Source organism: Tyto alba, unplaced genomic scaffold (genome assembly GCF_018691265.1).
Source record: "Tyto alba isolate M040663 unplaced genomic scaffold, T.alba_DEE_v4.0 Super-Scaffold_7, whole genome shotgun sequence".
NCBI classification, from domain to species: domain Eukaryota; kingdom Metazoa; phylum Chordata; class Aves; order Strigiformes; family Tytonidae; genus Tyto; species Tyto alba.
In genome coordinates, this window is record NW_024881328.1 from 22,889,861 (window position 1) to 22,911,174 (window position 21,314).

General features: G+C 38.8%; 1 protein-coding gene across 1 annotated transcript in view; it reads left to right on the forward strand.

Annotated features, from left to right (window-relative positions):
* Window positions 1-251: 251 nt before the first annotated feature.
* MYO3B (myosin IIIB) overlaps window positions 252-21,314 on the forward strand; it is a 206,031-nt gene continuing 184,968 nt past the window's right edge. Inside the window, exons 1-2 of the mRNA XM_032989705.2 lie at window positions 252-360; window positions 3,823-3,888. Of these exons, the coding sequence (XP_032845596.2) occupies window positions 3,866-3,888 (23 nt within the window). The 5' untranslated portion in view covers window positions 252-360; window positions 3,823-3,865. The remainder of the gene's footprint in view (window positions 361-3,822; window positions 3,889-21,314) is intronic.

Sequence of the window (21,314 nt, forward strand, 5' to 3'; positions counted from 1 at the left end):
GGATAATCAAAGAACATTTGTGTTTAGGAAGGGGTTTTGAAGTACTGACAAATATGGTATTGGTTTGCTTTTGTTCTGCTTTAAAAATTGGTCAGTGATTTAAAAATTTTTTTTATATTTTTTTCCTGGTCCTAGTTTTAATCTGTCATTTGAACAGCTTTAGCATGATACATTGTGTGTCTGTAGCTTCTCTTTCATTAGTGCTCACAAACTTCCCTTCCCTAGGGGTGAATTCTAGTGAGCTAACCCAAGGAAATACAAGAGAGGAGAAAGTGAGATGAGAGGAGAGCCTATGGATCAGCAACAGAAAAGGAGAAGGGGAAAAAAAGCCTTGTACAAACTCTCAGCATAACTGGCCAGGTGAGCACTAAACTTTCTACCAACCTGTTCTACAGATGAACTTCAGTAGTGTAGAGCTGGAGAACAGAAAAGCAGCTTTGACTTGATTGTTTCAGGGAAGTTTGGAATCCTCTGCACTTGCAGGAGTGATCAGCACTTCATTCAGTAGGAATTTTTCTTTTGTTTTTACTGTTTAGTTCCTTTTCATGAGATTGAGCTGAGCTGTACTGCAGCAGAATAAGCAAGCTGCAATGTATCCAGCAATAATCTAGAACACAAGTTCAGAGTGGGCATTTTTAGTAAAGACTTCTGCAATGCAGACTAAAATATGGAGCCACATTCCTCATAGTGCTGGACTTGTCAATCTGTGGACTTATTTGCCGTGATGAATTATCACTGTGCTGTATGATAAAACCATGTAGCTCCTAAAAGGGGGAGGGGAGATAGGGAGAAGTTAAGGTTGTTGCATCAGGAGAATATAAAGGACGGAAGGATGCACAATGAAGGTGGTGATGACCCAAGGAGTTACAGTCTGCAGCTGAGGGAAGCACCTGTTTTGCTGTTTGTGAAAAATGGGGGGACTGCCCTTCAGGTAGAAATAGAGAAAAAGCAACCATCTAATGCATGAAATCAATCTACTAATTGCCTCCTAGCTTGTCCTGCCTTTCATCCATCTTTCACATCTTTGCACAGCTCTTGGTTTGGAAGTTGGACAAGTGACATAAATAGTGGGGAAGAGGTGATTTGTCTGGAGTGAGATGTGACTGATTTGTGTGGGATTTCAGCAAAAGGAAACCCTGCAATAAACCTGATGCAGCATTAACAAAGTAAGGCCTTGGGATTGATGCGCCACACCAGAAACCTGAAAAATAAATTGAGAAACTGCCATTGTTTAATTCTGCAAAATTTCTGCAGGGGATTTCCCCCTCTCTGGGGAAGAGAAGTTCTCTGAATAATGCATTGTGTAAGGCCATATGTGCTTTCCTTGTATCAAAGCTGAAAAGCTGAATGGCTGTGGCTAGAATGCTACTACTCTGGGATAAATGTCTGACAATGTAAGTCTGAGCTTTTCCATCTGAATGCTGCACAGCAGGCAAGAGGCTCTGCTGAACACAACTGAGAATTGGTCTGTGGTAATGGCATGTGACGGGGGAGGGAATATGAGATTTTTCATTCTTTGCTGCTGCTTTGTAAAGAACGAGTCATGTCAGTAGCCTCTTGCTGGCTGGCCCTCTTTTTCTCTGTCCCTCATCCAGTTCCTTCCTTAGGGCACTGACTGTACCCAGCTGGGTGGAGAAGGAGTACTGATATTGTATGTGGAAAAAGGAGACGTTTGCAGAACTGTATATTTGAAAACACTGGACTGAGTTAATTTTATGGTGTTTCTTATGAAATAGATTGAAAATTCAGGAAAATGAATGCATCTCCTGATATAGCATGATATGAATTAATAAAAGCAGTAGCTTTTAGTAGTAGAGCATGTATGAGATACAAATATCTCAGAATAAGGGAAGAGTTAAAGCTAGCCCATGTCCCTTTGCATCTTTCACAGTTCTTCTGCCCTTGTAGCCACTACTTTCTTGATAAGAATATTATGAGAAAGTGTAAGGCTGTGGAAAGCAGATCTTTGTTTGCCTATTTATCCTGATGGCATTATGGTTGATGGCAATTAAAGTAGCTAGAGTCAATTTTCTTTTCCTTCTTTCTGTGCTGATGGTAGCATATTAACTGTTGAGAGAGGTGTGTTTGGTACACTGGTGACTGTGTTCAGCCCACCTGAGATAATGGCATAATTACTGTTGTCACTCTATTTAGGCAGCTGTTTGGCTAACATTCTGCATGGACGCTATTTTTTGCCTTTGCATGGATCTTTCTCACCTTAGAAACAGTTCCCATGATTTGCAACAAAATTCCATCTCCTTCAGTCTCCTGGTCACGCCACTACTACAGCAGAAACAATAGGGAAACTACCCCTCCAATTCACAGAGCAATGCTTGCACTAACCCTTGGAGATTTCTGTGGTAAGCAACCTGAAACACTGGAAAGGGATGTAATTTCCAGGGGGTCAGTGTTCATGGCTGAAAGCTTCAACAATATCTTAAGCTGGGCATTTTGGTGAAAAAAAGATCTGCTTGTATTTAATCTGCACTGAATTATTCCCACATTGTGTGCAATGACTGAACATTATGTATTCAATAGCAAGGTCGACTGTAAAGCAGATAGCACCTCTGTTAATAAATACATACTTCCTGCCTCGTATTTAGCTTGGTTTTATTCACATAAGACAGGAACTAATTGTCCATCTTCCTATGTGTTTAAATGTGAGAGCCAGGCACTAGACTTTTGGCTGCCTGAAATTCAAACCTGGGGGGAGTTCAGGGAAAAGTAAAAGAAAGAAATGTGAATTCCAAGTAGGGGGAAGTACTTAAGTGGAATAAGAAATTTAAGGCTCTCAGTCCTGGTTTCACAGAGGCACCATGCAGACAAAAAAAGTTTCCAATATGTCCTTTTCCTGAGTGATGCCCCCCTCCCAGCTCCACATGCTGGTCCTACTTTCTCATTGTTGTGAATGTCAGTTTAAATGTCCAACTTCCAAGTGAATATTCATGTTTGAATACTTAAGATGAGTCCTGTGTCTCCCACCCCTAGAATTGGGAACCTAGCATTTAGACGGAGCAGTGTGAAGTGCATTAATAGATAATGTCATTTTCTGAATGCTGTTCTAATCATTAGTGCTTGCTGCATGGCATTGCAAGTAATAATAAGAATTCTGCGGAACAGAATACAGAGAAACTAGAAAATTCTCTCCTGAGAGGAGAAATTGATGTCAATTTTTGCTTTCATCCTGGCAAGGTTTCTTACGTTGGTTGGTACTTTCTAATTGCTATCAGCAGTATCAAAAGACCAAAGTTATGTAAAAGAAGTTCCAGCCTTTGCCCAGAAATCCATAGTTTTCATTCCTGCTGTGCTGTGCCATGTTCAAAGTTAATTGGATGACCCAATTTTAAACCTGAAATACTGTATAAACTTAGAGACCCCATCAGTGCAATTGTAAGTTGCTTGAAGAGCACGTCTATGGTGTAAGGTACAAAAAGGTGAAGGCCAAAACACAGTGTTAGAAGCACATTAGCTGTTAATGACTGACAAAAGGTGACCAGTGGAATGGGAATGTATACAATGGCCATATGATAAAAGCCAGATATTTCCATTTCAGTCAAATTCTACTTTGTAAGAGACTGGTGTGAAGGCAGTTTAAGGGACTGTGCTCATCATTCCCCTGCGTTGCAATAAAGCATCATCCTGCTTCTTTCCATAGGCCATTTAGTGTTTGAAATCGATCTATTGAGCAACAGTTCAGGAAACTCTCTAAGTTCCCTTTACAAACTAAATCAGACTGTAAGTTTTGAATTTCTGTTTCATTCATCATGTGCTTTTGAGACCTCCTCATGTTCTTGTTAATAATTCAGCCTTTACCTATTCTAGGTTTATTGCTCAGAGAGACAGTACCCTTTGCTGAGTCCAGCATATGGCCAACAGGAGCTATGTCAGGTAAGGAATGCAACCTTTAATTTTTCACCTTACTCTCTGTTGCTAATCAGCTTTGGAATAGAAGTATAATGCATGCAGTTGGGTTGGTGTGTGTCAACAACTGTTAGCTTGGGTAGCCTGTTACTTTGAAACAGCTGGAGAAATGCCAAAGATCTCGAGTGTCTTGAAGGCTGTCAAGCTTTTGCTTTTCATGTTTGTTGTTGCAGCAGCTGAGAACACAGCAAGTCCTGAAGCAAACTGTATTAGGTAAGAAAGAATTTTTAAATGTCATCTTCTGTGGCACCTTGGAGAAAAAACAAATATATTGTGTTGTTCTGAATCCCTTCCCACAAAATAGATAAGTCCTTGTATCATTCTGCTAATGTCATAATTCTCTTACAGATGGTCAACTGGTAGCTGTGAAGTGTTGCTCTGCTTGCAGCTGTATTTCTTAACCCTTTTTTTTTTTTCTTTCTCAAGTAAAGAAATTAAAACTATCAAGCTAGGTGAAGTAACTGACTCCTGATTTCATCATAACACCAAGAACACTGTGAAAGAAAGTTACTCAGTGAGAGAGAACACATAATTAAAAGTAACACTTACTGAGTGTTGTTGCTTCACAATGCGGCCTTCATACATTTGTAGCACCGCAGCTGTATTTGACTCAGGTTGCACTGGAGGTGTTAATTCCATTCACGAACATTGCCGAACAGGATAGAACTGCCCTTGTGATGCTGGGCCTGTTCAGCCACTTCTCTTTCTACTGCTGTTCTACTGCTTTCTACTGCTTGCTAGAGAGAATTTTGAACTGAGTGGTGCATGGGATGGTGAGATACAGATCTCTGTGACTGGTAAAATTCTTAGTTATATTTATTAGGGAACTCTTCAGCCTCATCTCTGAAAGAAAATACAGTGCTTAGTTTCTGCAGGCCTTACCTGTTAGCTTCCTTGGAAAGAGTGATTGTTATAAATTGTCCCCTTAAAAGCCACTAGTCTTCAGTTACGAGTTTGTAGTGTTGATGGTTTTTATGATGGACAGTGCCAACTGTGTTGGATGAGAAATAAGCTTTTACAGCCTTGATACTATAAGAAACAAGGGATTGTGAAGGGTGCAGCCTGTACTGCTTTCATTATAACTCCTGTCTGAAGTATTGACTCATGGTACACTTTTTCCTGCTTGGATTCTTTGCCAAAAAATTAAAATGGTAGCTCTCTTTCTCAGCAGGATTCATGGCACCATCAGTGTCAGCCTATTGCGAAATAAGACCCAGGGTTTTCATTATCAAAAATTTTAAAAAGAAAAATCAGTTCACTGAGAATATTAATATTCTATGTAACACAGTATCCAACTAAGGATTTACATATCTAAATGTTAGCTCTTAAAAAAAAAAAAGTTCTCGCATGGGGTTCTTGTGTGTGTATAGTAATGAGTAGTTCTTTTTAAGTCATTGTGATAATGGAGCTAATGACAAGACAGTTGGCGCTGTCACGCTAAGGTGATCTTCACTCTTGCAAGACAAAATATAGTTAGATTAGCACATTTTTGCAGAGATACGCAGTTATTCATGTGTATAAAAGATTTGACTCCTATTAGCCAGCAGATGCCTGTGTCCTTGACAAAGCTGTCTTTGCAAGATAGATGTATCTGTAGAAAGCACAGTGATCTGTACTATATGCCACGGTTGCCTCTCCAAAATGCTTTGTGACTTGCAAATATATAAACATTTTGGGGTCTAAGTGGAGGATTTTGGAGTGTTGCAATGATACATACTCTGGTAGGGCTGCCCTAAGGCCCAAGTGTATCAGCTTGCCACAGTACCAAGCTCTACTTTGTCCTTGACACAGTTCCAGCTCTACCATGGAGGCTGTACTGAACTCATAGGTATACAATTGTGCCTTACCTTTGCCCCCTTCCCAGCCTTTCCTCTTTCTTACATTTGGACCCAGGTGTGTAAGTCTCAGACTGAGCTTGCTAATTGCAGTCCTGCACCCCCTTGTTCCAGGTGTGCTGTTTTTTACCTACAGCTTTCAGGAGATAAAAGTTTTTTGCAGCACAGTTCTTGAGGAGTACTCTATGTCACTATTAAGTAGCATACTGTAAAGGCTTTGGTAAAGGCTTTATAATATCCTGTGGTGGGGGAGGTATCCTGCAAAGGGGGAGGGCACTTATTTTACCACGGGCTGCTTGAGGCTGCCACTAAATACAGATTTGAGGTTCCTGTGGAAATGGTGTGTTGTATGCAAAAATAGACTGGGCTCTTATTTAGGTATAAGAACGTGGAGGCATCTCAGGTTTTTTTTCTGTGGATAACAAAGGAAAACTTAGGAATATTTAGAGAAAATTTTCTTCTTGGCATTGAAATATGAAACAACAGAAAGTGCTGCTTTTGAAACTGTTTGAAAGAGTGTTGTCTCTGCTCTTTTTCATTTCCTGGGTAGGCATAGAACTAGAAGTGTCATGCTGATCCCGAGGGAGATCTTGTCTTTACATTTGACTACTACTTGGAAAAAGAAAAATTCCATCCATTGTTTCATAAATATTACCCTGTGCAAGCAGAATTTTACTAAACTCTGCCAGGTAGAGAGTTTCCTGGTTCATTGTTCTCTGCTACTTTTATCCTCAGTTTAGGCATTGAGCAAACGTCAGGGAAAGAGAGAGGTGGTTTATGGTAGTTCAGCTATAAGAATAATTTGTTCTGCTGTTCTTTGGTGACCAACACTGTTGCCAGTTCTTGTCTCTTCTGTGGTCTCCCTACTTCTACTCTTATGTAGCCTAGCATGAACAGAAGGACAGAAGGGATCTGTAGTTAACTGGGTCTGAAAGACAGAGGCAGGGCTAGAGGCTTCAGAAACACTTTTCTTCAGGGTCTCTCCTTTTTCTTTTCTTTTTTTTTTTTTTTTTTTTTTTTTTCCCCTGAATAAATGTATCCAAAATTATCTAATTAGCAGTAAATTTTAACACAAATTAAGAATTACCATAAACAGAGAGAAAATGGAAATGGAGAAATAGCTTAGTGTGGTGCATTGATTTCCAGAGAAAGGGTTGCCCCGTAGGGTTAAGGCGGCTCCGCTGAATGCACCGAAACTGGCTAGTAGAAAGTGATTTGCTTTCAAATGCTCAGCAGCTCACCCTAGATCTTGCAGGATGCCATCTTATTGAGTCATTTGTTTTCAAAACTATTTTTAACAGTTGTTCGCCAGTATAGTTGCCCTTTGACTTAGAAAAAGGAGAAATTATTGGGAAGTTCTCTGTGCCAGTTACTGCATACTTTTTAATACATTAACTTTGAGATTAGCCAGCAAAACCTGGAGGTATAGGCAGAGCAGAAGTGGTTCTCCTTCAGGTTCCTGTTCTCTAAATATGCCAGCTAGGCAGTCTAGATAGCACCTATGTAACCAGTATCCAGTTACTTCACCTCTGCAATGGGACAATGCTCTCTGTCTGTAGCAAGTCCAAACAACCTGTCACTGAGCTATTTGTCACATAGTTGTATTTGCCCTAAAGAATTCTTATGAAACCTGGTCTGAAAGGAAGAGAAAAAAATAATAAAAGCTCCATTTCTGATATTGAAAGTATGTAATATCACTGTTGCTAGTAGTTTTCCTGGATATATGGGGAATAAACTGAGACTGAGTGCGTTAAGTAGGAGGAATAGTAAAAAGTGTAGAGTGGAATGGCAATTTTCATGTCTCATGTTTTTCACACTGTATTTTAAACTTACTGGAGGGCTGAATGATATATACGATTAATTCCATCTCAGTTGTAAGAAGAGGGCATGTTCAGAGCACATCTTGTTGCCTTCACTTGTTCTTTTATCATTTCTGTCAATAGTTACATGGATGATCTTTATACTTTGTGTATAGCCTGTGAAGTGGATATAAAGACCTGTCAGACTACCTTTTCTAATGCATTTTCTCCTGAGGAAACACACCTAACATAAGTGTCACCTGCAGCATGAGCAGCTGTAGCAGATGGAACGCTGAATTAATGGCTCTGAGAGGCAAGCCAGGAAAGATTATGAGATGAGATAAATACGATAGATATGAAACATGATTCAAAAAATTTTCTGTGATTAAAAGTGAGTTTGAGAAAGAAGAGTACATCTTCAAAAAGTTATAGAGTATTTAAAAATCACCTATCTTTTGTACTTTTGGAAAAGTGTTAAAAATTCATTTGCAATTACGTTTATAGAGAAAATCCCCCACTATTTTAGTTAAAAGGATATTTTTCAGCTGTGAGTCTTAAATTTTTTGCTAACAAATATTTTGAATATGCTGAAAGGTACAGAATTTGCTTATAAAATGTATCTGGTATGATGTTTCATGTTTTGTGGCAAGATCACTGTCTCAGTGAAAAATTATTATAAAACTAAACTGATTGCTGTATTGAAAATCATATATATTGTCATCAAATGTAGATGAAGGGCCAGTGTTAGTCAAAGAAAGTGACTCTAGTTTAGCACTAGATAATAAATAGAAAGGTGATGTTACTGCAGCTCCCTTGCTGGTGTTCCTTTTATAGATGCAGGGAATGGAAGCAATTTATATGCTGGCAGAAGGTTTGGAGGGTCTGCAGAAGTCAGCTAACAATAAACTAAAGGCGTATGACTCATGTAAGCAGGCTAAGTTGCTTCTGACTAGTGGTAGTTTGGCCTCTTTCCAGTTTCAAGAGTTGGACTATTGCAACTGACTGTTGTATGTTGTAATACAGACAAACTAGCTGGCTTAATAGCTGGACAAAAGGTGGTGGCATGATGATTTATAATGGCATAAGATTGCTCAGCTGAGAGCTTCACAGAGTTCAGCAGCACTACTGAGAAAATGTGCTTGGTTTCACACTCCCTTATAGCAGCAAACTGGCTGCTGTGAAATGCACACATTCTTTTGACTAACCTGTGAAAAGGCATTTGGAACAGAAAATTCATCCACTCTGAGCTGGAAGGTCAGTGCTCTTTGTGTCAGGCTGAAAGACTGGGGATGCAGCATGTACAAGGACCAGCCAAGAATGCAACTTAGATTACTTGTTATATCAGATGATGTCCTTTCAGCTGTAAACAGTTGTGGTGAAGAGTCCAGACCCTGTTCCCCTTTTTGTAAATTCGGGTGATCTTTCCACATGTAGAAGCCTGTATGTCCAGGAGCACATCTTTTACAAACTGATTAGCTTCACGAGAATCAAAATTGGAAAAACAGCAGTTTAGCTTTCAGAGCTACACTGTGGACAAGGAGGCTGCAATGCTGACATTTCCTCAAGGTATGGTACTTGGTACAGCTATCTGAAGGTTTCCTCATATTTGCCTCTACATGCTGCAGTCATCGTTATTCCTGGCAAGGTGTTCATGAAGTGGAAAGTCGTGGGGGTGGCTGTAGCTGCCAAATACTAGTAGGTTCCAGTTTTCAGAGAGTTCTCTGGACATAGTTCGTCTGAGTTTCTCTTTTGATTGGCAGTATCAGCTTGCTCTGTCATCTGATTAACCCGTACATACTACTGATAGCACATGCATGCACAAATGCAGGTATTGCAGCAGTTTCTGTTCAACTCTTACTTGCATTTTACCATGACTTGACTGAAAGAGAATTAAGGGCATGTTAACCTCTTGGGAAGGAAGGACTACAAACAGCTCCTCAGGGAGCAATGACAGAAGCTCTGATAACAAGCACATGGGGCAGGAAACTGGTAGTATAATCTTAAACCAAAGTGAAACTGGAAACCCCCTGGGTCCAACAGCCAGCAATCAGCATTTCACAGTAAAGCAACATGAAGGCCGCAAATGAGGAAGTCAGGAAGCTGGCAGTAGAGTGGGACCTGCTGAAGCAGCTGGAGAGGGACCCAGCAATCAGCACCAGAGTGCTGTGAAGGCTCAAGAAATTATTTTTTTACTTGGTGGGGCTCTGAAGGAGGTGTTTTCCTTAATTACTGTTGCCCTCAGAGGCACAGAGAGAAAGAATTCACTGCATACAAGTGTATTTCTAGATCTGTAAAAAGTCACAATATACTTATCTTCTGAAACAGATTTATTGCTGTATTCCTTCTGCCTCCCAGTAGAAAGCTTTTGCAGTAACATGCCATTCCTGGGGCTTTCACCTTCCTCTTTCTTTTCATCATCCAATTGGCTACTGTCTTCATGCTCACAATCTTTCATAGGAGAGACCATGTTCACTGGTGTGTTGTCGTGTGTCCCCCCCATTACCCATGTGTTCATTGTTCTTTTGAAGTGGGTTGGAGAGCAAGTTTTGTCTTTTCGTCTAAGATCTTAGCTTTTTAGTTGTGCTTTCCTGTCCTGAGTGAGGCCAGCTACAGGTACGTACTCTGCTTGTCCTAAACCGAATAATTAAGAAAGGCTTAGAAGGCTAATGGAAAATCTACATATAGTTATGCTTCTGTTTGTATATCAGTAAACAGTGCGTGGAGTGCTGCCAGAAAGTTGTATCAATATCTTCATAAAAAGAAGTTGCAAGAATTGCTGCTACTGGGACTACTTCTTGTAAGGAATGTCATGAACATTGTGCTACCACTATGAGAAATCTATTATAGTTCATTTTTAATAGCTGTAAGGTGACCTATGGTTTAGCTTTCTGTCTTTATTTAATCTGAGTTTTCTGCGTCTTAGCAATGGTACATCTGGAGAAATGCAGAAAACATAATAGCAGCGTGAAGTTTTAATGATGAAAACCTCAGTAAACTTTGGATGGTGCAAATACATAAACCTTATTTGTCTACCTGAAATATGGAGTCATCTTCCTAAGTAAATTTTAAGTATCTCCTGTACTGTGTTGTACAAGAAAGGGAGATTATTACGAGTGTTCCAGGAGGCATTTTACTCTAACATTCAAAATTAAATGAAGGAAAGGTATGTTCCAGTTCTTTACTGAACAAAATTGAAAAGGCTATATTCCTCCTTATTAAAGTCTTGATGACAAATGCGCATGAATATTTCATCAGCCAGAAGAATACTTTGTTACCATTCAAACTTAGTTGTAAGCTTTCATGAACTCCAGAGGCTTACAAATCAGAATCATTTTATAATATGTGGCAAAGACTAATTTTGTTAAACAATATATACTAAATTGCCAGAATTTTGCAAGAATTGTTTATTTAATAAAAGAAAGAAAATAATTAAATTTGAAAATAGGTTTTGGGAGAGAAGATTTTTTAAAAGCAGGTTCTGAAATAAGGTTCTGCTTTACAGTGTGAGGTTTTCTGTAATTAAGTACTGGTTATCTTAATTACTCAGTTAAGAACAGTATGTCCTGATGGCCTCAAATGCCTGCTTACTCTGTGTGAAGGAAGAAAAAAAAAAAGAAAAAAAGAAAGACAAATAAGATTTTGTTTACTTTAAAATATTTGCCTTACAAGTTCCACACCACACTCCTGATTTCAGTTAACATCTTCTATGTAAACAGTATCTAGGGTAAGATATGGACATTAAAGTTTAGTCTAAGAGTCTATGAAGCCTAGCAGTTATCGGTAGACAATACTTTAGAATTCATATCTTCATCTGTCTTCCTTTAAGCAGGTGAAAATAGTGACCATGAGAAAATACATGTGACTCATTTGTTAATAGGGCTGTTGGATCTCACTGGTTTTGCCTCTTGATATGCACTCAAGGATCTGTAGACCTGCATGTCTCACTACTGTTTGGTTTGACAAACGTGCAAGTTTTTGCATGTTCTGACGGATGCTAGCCTGAAAAAAAGCTGGGATAAAGTGGCAGTAGGCACTCTGCAGTGAGGGCTGGGCTGCCCTGCGAGGGCGGGTGAGCCGGGAGCCGCAGGTGCCAGCGAGGCAGCAGGGCCAGTGGCCGCACCGAGCATGGGGCATCCTGGCAGGACCTGAGTCAGGCGAGGGGGGCAGACCCAGGGATGGCAGCCAGGGTCGGTGACAGTCCAGAGACCACCAGGCAAGTGTAGCAACAAGGCAGAGTTGAGGTCTGGCCTGGAGATCAGGTCCGTGGGTTAGGGTTTGGGTCTGGATGAATGGGGTACATGCTCAAGCAGAGGCATGGCTGTAGGATTGCTCAGGCAGGGACCAAGAGTGATGATTTGAGGTTACATGCAGCTCCCAAGAGAAGCAGGTGCCCTGACATTCCAAACTTTTGCGAAATTAGGTAATCCATTGTGCTGCTTATGTCTCTTTGCATGTGCTGGGCATTATTCTGTGCTGGTTGTTGCAGTTGATAAGCACCTTCACATGCAGATCTTGCTTGAGTCAGAGCTCAACATGCCTGTCTGCTGCAGGTCAGTTTTCTGCAAATATTTTGGAATCCTGAACACCTTTGTTATGTCAGAGTACAGCCCACTCAAGATAAGAGTCATTCTGGCATGGATGACTTCAGTTGCTATCACAATCTAATTGCCTTATCAAGGATTAATTCTGGATTTTGCAGTAGTTTCCTTTTGAGTAATTGGGATAGGATATCAGGGACTTACTTGGCTCGTAAGCTTGCATGATTGTCTCTTCATCTTTTGACAGCCACTCAAAAGATGAGTTTTCTCATCTTTAAGTGTTTTCTTTGTACACATAGTGGAAACCAAACCTCTAATGGGTTTAATTTTTACATGGAGTACCATATTCCTTCTGGGTTTTTTTGACATTGCACTGTATTTCCTTTCTACATCTGAATTAGCAAGTATATCAACTGCTTCAGAATCTGACTGCATCTGAAACTTTTTCTTTCTTCTTCACTGGCATCCAGTAGCTGAAAGTACAGAATGAACTGTGGTTTACAACTCCTCATGTTTCCACCTCCTTTTTTGTTCCTGGAACCCAGGAAGCCAGCAAATCTTTTCTGAAATCACTATAGGTCTGAGGTCCTTAAAAGAGAGAGTCACTGTTCCGAGAACAAGTCCAGCAGAACATGGCTTTCTCTAACCTGTCCCTGTCAGATGGTTTGTTTTGTATTTTTTTGTTTTGTTTTTCCCTAGAAGCTAAGATACATGAATTTGCAGTTTCAAAATCACCACTCTTTGTGGACTTTTTCTGTCTGACCTTTCTTAGTAGTGGTAAGAGGAAAGCAGTGTTCATAGTCTATAATGTTATTTCCTAGTGTTTGTGGTAGTACCTCTGCTTCCAGACTCATGAGAGCAGTGTTGCCCTGTGTTCTGGACTGAACTAGTCAAGGGATCTGTAGTCTTACCTTGGAAGGGCTTTGTTACAGCATAAAATACGACTAAATGTTAATATATACCGAGGCTTTGTCTCTGAGATTTGACCATTTTCCAGCTAATGTTAAGCTTCACAATGGACTAACAGATTATGAAAAGTTGAGCAAAAAGTGAATAATCACTAGAGTGTGTTATGGGACAGGTGAGAGTCTTCACATCAGGCCTAAAGCCATCATCCTTTCCAGAAGGTGGGAAGAAATAGTTTGATGGAGGAACAGATCACTCACTTCTTAGCTAAAACTTAGTGGTTTGTGTTTTAGGGAAGTGGACAAAGGTGAATTGCTCCAGATATGGGGATGGATTATAAAGCAACAAATGGTTGCCAAAGTAGGATTCCCTTCTGTGAGGGGGATATAAGCTGAAAAAGAGCTGTGAGTTTATTAGATAAGAAGACCCTTCAAGGCTGATCTGAGTCTAGATGGATATAGACTTGCTTCTTTTAATTTCCATTCTCTTGTGACTTTATAAACCTTGGTAAACTCCATTGTCTATTGTGGATGTAGTACATAAATCCTTTTATTAGGCGTTTATGTTGACCTAGTTTGGGTGAGGGATGATATCAACATAGCCAGCTAACTTCAAGGAATTTGTGCCTATAGGTTCATAAAATCTATAGATGGTACTGAACTACTCTCAGGAATCCAGCAGCCCAAAACATTTCTTAGAGGCTGTAAAGGATAGTGGAGTTGTGCAGGCCAATGCACAAGCCAGTAACTTGATGCCTAATAATAAGATATATTTCCATTGCTGAAGAGGAAAACTCTCTAGAATGCTAGTAAGAAGCCCAAGAATTACAAAGGAGTATAAGGGTAGAGGACATTATTGCAGATTTTACAAATTGGGAAATTAGAGAGAGAAAAGTGAGACAATATTTCTAGAGTACTAACAAAAGTCTTCTGTGCTGATACCTTAGCCCATTCCTATACCATGCTTTCAAGATCAGGTTTCTTCCAGCTCCTGTTAGTTGCTTCCCGTATGGTGGTTGCCTTCACTAATGTAAAGGTTGAGCAGACTGTTAGGTCAGCATGCCTCTGAGATAACATCCCATTTTTAGAATTAGTTCAGTTTTCATTAGAGAATTAACTGGATGTATAAATATTTATGACTATCTCAGATGTCTGATTACAACAGGACACAAATAATTCATTATAGAAAATTACCTTTGTACAATTGATACCACAAGGATATAAATCAGATATGGCAATTTCCAAAAAAGCTGCACAACATACTGTTTTTGCTGGAACTTCCTGAAGTGAGTATCTTTTTGGTGCAACCATTGCTGTTTTAAGCTGAGTAACAAACCTTCCATTGTGTGAATAGTAGTGATGTGAGAAAATCTATTTACAGAAATGTGTATATTATATAAATATGACAGTTGGGACAATTTAGGGAATCTATATGTAATATATGATTTCTGTTTGATATTGGGAAGTTTCTGTGTGTAAGTCTATCACACTACAAGCATCATTTTGAATGGGGGTGTATTTGCCTTGTCTGTTGTACTTCTGTATGTTGGTTGGAATAATCTTTGCACCTGCCAAATCTAATAAAGAGGAAAAAATAAATTTTGATGAGTGAATGACATTAAATAAATGATTGAATACTCTGTGTGACAAGCCAGTTATCAAGCTTTAAACTTAAAGTGGGAGGCTAGACTTCAGTGGGAGGTTTTGGTCACATAGTGGATTTGAAGAAGAACCAACTAACAAAAAAAGCCAGAAGATTAAATGAAAGGGATTCTTATCAGCCATTTTAAAGGAAAATCAGCCTCTCCTTCCACCAAAAGGATGCTTGCTGCAGATATCTGGAGGAGTGACTTGGAAAACAAGAGCAACTGTGTTTGAGAGTAAATGGCACAAGCTCGAAAGAAGAGATTGAGGACTCCTGGTTATAGTGAGTTAGAAGCTAAAAGAGTTTGAGACGTGAGGGAGCTGAAACAGTGAAGTATTAAGACAGGTTGTTTATTGTTTTGACTGTTTGTGTTCCTTGTAACAGCTAAAGTAAAAGGGTTTTCAGGAACCCTCTTAAGTCTGTGCATATATCTATTATACCTCACTCGTATCTTTAAAAATACACTTGTGGAGTTCTGAGGGAGGTTTTCAAAGCCCTGGAGAATGAGCTGCCAGCACACCTCTGTGGCTAGCTGAGCTGGTGCACAAAGTCATGTGTCCGACAAGAGAAACCAAAATGCACGCGCTCTGAGCCTCAAGGAACACTTACAAACAGAGCAATGCACGGGGATGCCTCTGCACTGTTACCTAGTGACAGCTGATGAGACTTCTGTGAGGGCTTTTGCAACAGAACATTGCTGTAATGTTTAGAGAGATGTAGCTTGGGATGTCTATGTAGGAGACACCTTTCAATACGAGATACTACAATTGAAAGGTACTAGTTTGTCCAGTTTGTAAATGGAGAAGCTGAAGCATGTATAAAATATTATTTCTGCGGTACAGGAAGTGAGTTACAGTCAACAGTATCTCTTGAGTTCTCTTCACTCCTAGGATTCTGTTTGAAATGTAAACTCTCTTTATAATGCTATCTAGTAAAAGGAGCATCTTAAAATAAGTCACTGAAATCCTTACACCATATCACTCATCACACTGCATATGAGCGATACCTTTCTTGAATGGTTGATGTCAGTTGCTGTCTTGCTCATCTTGCTTTTATTCTGCTTCAGGCTTTGCTCTCTTAGTAGATACTCTTCACTTAAGCAGAGAGGTAGGAACTGGGGTTATTTGCAGAGAAAATACGCACTGAGAAAAAATTACCCATTGCTATGTTACATGATAGAACGTAAGGTCTGTAGATTAAAGCATTGTTAAAAATTTCACGCAGATGTAGTGCTGTAGATCCTGCTTCATATTGTGTGTACAATCTAATTTACTTATTTTTATGGTGAAAGCCTTAACTAGTTTCTCAGTTCAGTGCTGCTTGTGATGACATAGCAGTATGTTACCTCTTCTCTTTCTTCTTTTTGGTTTGTTGAATGGTATCACAAAATGTTTTCATCTTTCAAGTTCTGAAAGCCTACAATATTGAGCACAGAGCTGTTCCATAAACTGAACAATATGCAAAAGAAAACTGCATTGCTGCTAGTGAACTGCTACAGGCTTGTTATTCCAGGTCATAGTTACATAGATGATAGATACATCCCTTACATAGATACTGTACATGGTACAGCATCTTTACCTGTCATGTTTTCTCTTTGTACATTAGTTCCAGGCATTCTCTTAACTTTCTTCAGCAGCATCTGCAGCAACCCACGAGTTAATCTGGGAAAAGAGGCCAGTTTATTACTTTATTCTGTGTTTAAATTCTATTCTGAAAATTCATGGATTATTTTGTTGTTGTTGTTGTTTTTATTAAATTGTTCTCTCTTCAAGATCACAGCTCCTGGAGGTGTTAATCTTCCTCAAATCCCCTGAATCAGTAGGAATTGAAATTGATTAGTGCTTCTCAGCGTGAAATAGCTGGCAGGAGCAAGCTCTGAGAATTTTTGCTTGTGTCCATATTGGCATCTGCTGTTTCTCCTGGGATGCTTGTACCTTTTCATTCAGTGGGACAGCTGAGTACTTTGGTAATGTGTTTTTGTATTAGTGGACATTAGGCCTGTATGTAAATTGTGTAGACTTCCAGACCTCTTCCCCTGTGCAACAAAGATAAATCAGGTCTTTCTTACTGACGACCATATATCAGAATGTAAAGTGTACGAAGCTCTAAATTACACTTAGAAGTCACAAAGCCAGACTTTTTACTGGATGAACATCTGGTAGAATCAGAGTACTGCAGCAGTGTTGTTTGCTATGCAAGTCAGAATATACAAATGCATAAGTCATGAAGATAAAAAAATGTTCATCAGTTATTATATTATACTGTAGAAAGCTATTTTCAATTAGTTTTTTTTTCACTGAAACTAGCTTCCCATCAGAGTTTGCTAACACATTGATCTTTCTGCTTGCCTTAAATATGAACGAATGGTAAGGTCTTTTTTGGGTTCAGATCAGCAAAAAAACAAAGTTGTTTTTGATCCTATTTGTAGATTGAAATATTATTAAATAATATATACAGATATAACAGCTCTGAGCAGCTTCTATGTGTATCACTATGTCTCCTTTCCTTTCACCTCTCTGTACCCCAAAATACCTAAGTGATTTTCAATTTCAATAATTAACCATGAGCAGCAGTGGACATTGGCATTGTTCTGCCACTTTTTGTCAGTCTTTTTTGGCTGGGAAGATGTTAAGCCAATTGCTTGTGGATTTGTGTTGGTCTTTGTTACTGAACTCAACTTAGATGGTTATATGTCCAGATAGCATAACCCGAATAATACATTTATAATTTATTAAACTTAATTCTTTAAAGGTTCTTTTGATAACTGCTCCATGAAGATAGCTGCTGAAGGAAGTTTTAAATTAATGGATTCTATCTCGTATGCCTATTATTATTTTTGAAGCCTGTTAGAGAAGAGAAATTATGCAAATTGGTGTCACGCTAGGCTACTGCACACATGCTGGTAATGCATAACAACTAGCTCACTGATGAAAATACTTCATCTTAAGCAAGAGTCATTGTCAGCACTAAGAGATGTTCTTTGTATCATGGTTAACAGTTTATTATTATTTTTCTGATGGATAAAGGAGCGTGTTCTCATTAAAAATCCTTATTAGAATAAAACTGCCATAAAGGTAATACTGGAGAACTATAGTGATGAATTATCATTGATTACATTATACAATTAAGGTATATTGCAAAACAATAGGAAGTTCCCTTCAAAAAATTAAGCAGTTGTTGCTCACTCTTTGTGAATGACTAAGTGGCTTTAATTCTTCAGCTCCTGCATGTAAAAGACTTGATAAATAGATCAGGCTCAGGATCAGTTAGTGTCACAATGATCTTTAGTATTAACGAAGCAAAGTAGCTAGGATTGAACCAGTTTATCTGTACCCTTCACGACAGCATCGTAAGCTAACATGCGCTGCATTGTCTATCTAGTACTGGGCATGGGAACCTCTATGCAGAATGCACAGTTCTGTGCAGCACTGGCTGATAAAAGCGCTCCCTGTGAGGAAGCTATCTTAGTTCTGAAGAATTCTGATATCCCGAGCAGGACAGAAATCCATTATAAGATAAGCTGGTTTCAGAAAATAGGTCGCTAATGTAAGTTTGCAGTTATTTTCTTCCCAGGTTTATCCTACAACTGTCTTAGATTTCTTTCTTCCTCATCTGAACACAAATCATATGAAGCTTTTCTGATTAGACTGCAGTGAAGAGCCTGGTTTTGGTCTAAGGATTATCATTCTGTTATAGCCCTTTGTTCTTCCATTTTAACACTAACACATGCATTTTGTTTGCCCTGGTAAATTGGTGCCAAAAGAGGCAGAGAAAACCTTCTCAGGTATTGATTTTTTCACACATGGAGACTAGCTTGTAGTCACTTGATTTGCCACCTGCAGCTTATAACTGAATGGGCTCATGGGATTATAAACTTCATTTTAGTATCGAGTTCCCAGCCTGAGGTGAAATTGATGTCTTAGCTGTTAGTCATTTGTAACTGCTTTAATGTATTTTGCTTGTTGGAATTCTATTTAGATGGCTAATATAAATAGCATTTTTCCAATAGAAATGCCACTGATCAGAACTTCCTGTTGGAGTTGTTGATCTTAACTAGCTTTCAGATATTTGGATCTGGTGTTGGATAATCATTTCTACTGAATAATTTTTTGGGTCTTTCTGGTTTTCACTGTTACATTTATCATATAATAATTATGAACTATATCATGTTAACTGACTAGGTACATCATTTTATTCAACATTTGGTCCTTGTACTTCTAGATATGCAACTGATTAATGAGTGGTCAAACAAATGAAATGTATTATAGTTCCTCATGAATCTTCAGGGGCTTTATTTTCAGTGGTACTCGAAACTTCACTAGAAGTTTCTGTTGATTTCTGTGTTAGTAGCAAGGTACACTTCACCTCACAGGATAAGACAACTCTGCAAAAATACTTGGTTTATCATGTGCAGGAAGTGATTTTTTGCAATAATTTGAATCTCAGCAAAGATATTTTCTCTGTTAGTCCCAGCATCCATTTTAAGTTTTTTTTTAAATACACGGTACTACCCAGAAACCTTGGAAGTGTCATTTTTCCATTAATAATAAATTTTGCTAGTTTTGTGAAAACAGAAGAAAAATATATTCTTTGCATGTTAGTGAGAAGTGCAGGTTTGCTTTATTAGTCATTTCTGAGAATTATGCAATCTTTGCATACCTTGGCTTGACCATTTTTTTGCTTAACTTCCAATGTCAACACTGGTCTTAGGATATTTTTGTTGAATCTTAGTGAAACAGTCTTTTGAAGTTTTGTGAGAAAATCCTTTCTCCCAGAAGGTTGCATCCAGATTTGACAGAGAAGTAGAAATCCCCCAAATAAATATGTTCTTACAGTTTTCATAAAAATCTGTAGACTAGATGTAGGCAAGAGGAATGAACCATAGGCAGTGTCCCCTTTGAGGGGGATACATGTTGAGTTTTGTCCTTGATGCATTCTGCTTTGGTTATTCCACGCATATGCTAACAATTCCAGCGTAAATAGAGCAGATGTTGTCTTTTGGGGGTATCAGAGGAAAGAAAGAATGATAATTATTATGATGGTAGGAAATTAAAAAGATGCAGATATATAAAATTCATTAGTTTCAGTGCTCATGAAACAAGTTGATTTGTGGCTTTCTTACTTTTGTGAATTACAGTTTACAAATCTTTTCACTCCAGCTACATTCCAGCTTTTGTGCAAATTCAATTAGAGAGGTTCAGCTATGATAGACCAGAATAAAGCGTGTTACATCTACACGCTTACAGTGCATGGCCCCACTCTGTGCATCCTAAGCAGATCTCTTTAAGGCTAATATTACACTGTTTGCATGTGCCATTTAAATAGCAAATGGCTTGAGGTATAGCAAACTGGTATGACTTGTAGACAGCAGACAATATGAAGCCATGGGTCTGTGGTAAGAGAGAAGCAACTTCAGAATGAATTCCTGGGAAGCAGAAGACATCTGATTTTTGAGGGAGATGCAGTTATTAAGGATCCAAGGTGCCAGTAGTGTTACCTGGACCCCATGGAAAATTAAAGTTTATCAGCATTGTTGTGACAATTGCTTGGGAGTTGCAGGATGAAGTGCTAAATAGTTCTGGAATAAAATAACTTCTGTGTGACCGAGCAACAGAGTCAGCAGTGCCTCCTGATCTGACACAGGCCTTCAGGAAAGGCTGAAAGTGCATACCCAGTAAGAGCAGCATTAGATTTGCAGGAGAGGTGGTCAGGGGCCAAGCTGTACTTTACGTTTGCCTACATGCATCCTAGGTCTGTTTATGAAACTGGCTGATTGCAAGGACGTAGTTGCCCATCCAGAGTAGTCTTCTGTTAGATTTATATGAACAGTACAGAAAAGATCAATCATTATTGGACAAATGTTAATGCTTTACTTATAAATATAAGTGTCCAATAAGAGTTTACTTATAAAAATCTGTAATGCAACAGAATATGATGCAGTGAATCTAAATGAAAACATGCAACTGGATTGTCTGGACTAGGCACATACATCTTTCCTACCAGGCATTTTCCAGGATATGAATGGAGAGTGTTCTGGTTTAGACTCAAACATTTGATCCAAAATTTTGAATTAAGATTATAATCTTACAAATGCCTGTGGTTCAGAACTGGGTTTAGAGTGGTGGTGTGAAATTTTTATTTCACTAATATTCAAAAAATCAAGTCGTTTTTTCTCTTTAGAGAAGGAGGTGACATCTAGATTTCTCTGCCATAATGTCAGCAGCTGTTTTGTGGGAAGTTTGTTGTGGTTGATCCTAGGAATGGGGTTGTGTTTCATGCTGTGATGAACTGAATGCATAGACAAGACAAGAGAGCAAACATTCACAATGCTTTCCTCAGAACTGCTGTCCAAACACAATCCATTGCCACTGGTTATCACTCTATTCTGGCTCTGTGGCTGATATTACAAGTCTAAAAATTTAGATTATCTAGTCCATCCAGAAAATCCAAATATTATCTAGTCCATACATACATCCAGTCCTCCCTACATCCAGAAGGAAAGAAAGTAACAAAGATACTTCTGTATTTAAAGGACTTTATGTAGAGATAGAGAGTGTACAATTAGTAAAAATTTTAAAAAGTTTAAGTTGAAGTAGATGGGAAGGGAGAGCATGTTTTACAGTTACATCCTCTTCATCTCCATTTTGAACACCTGCAGGGTCAGTTTCGTG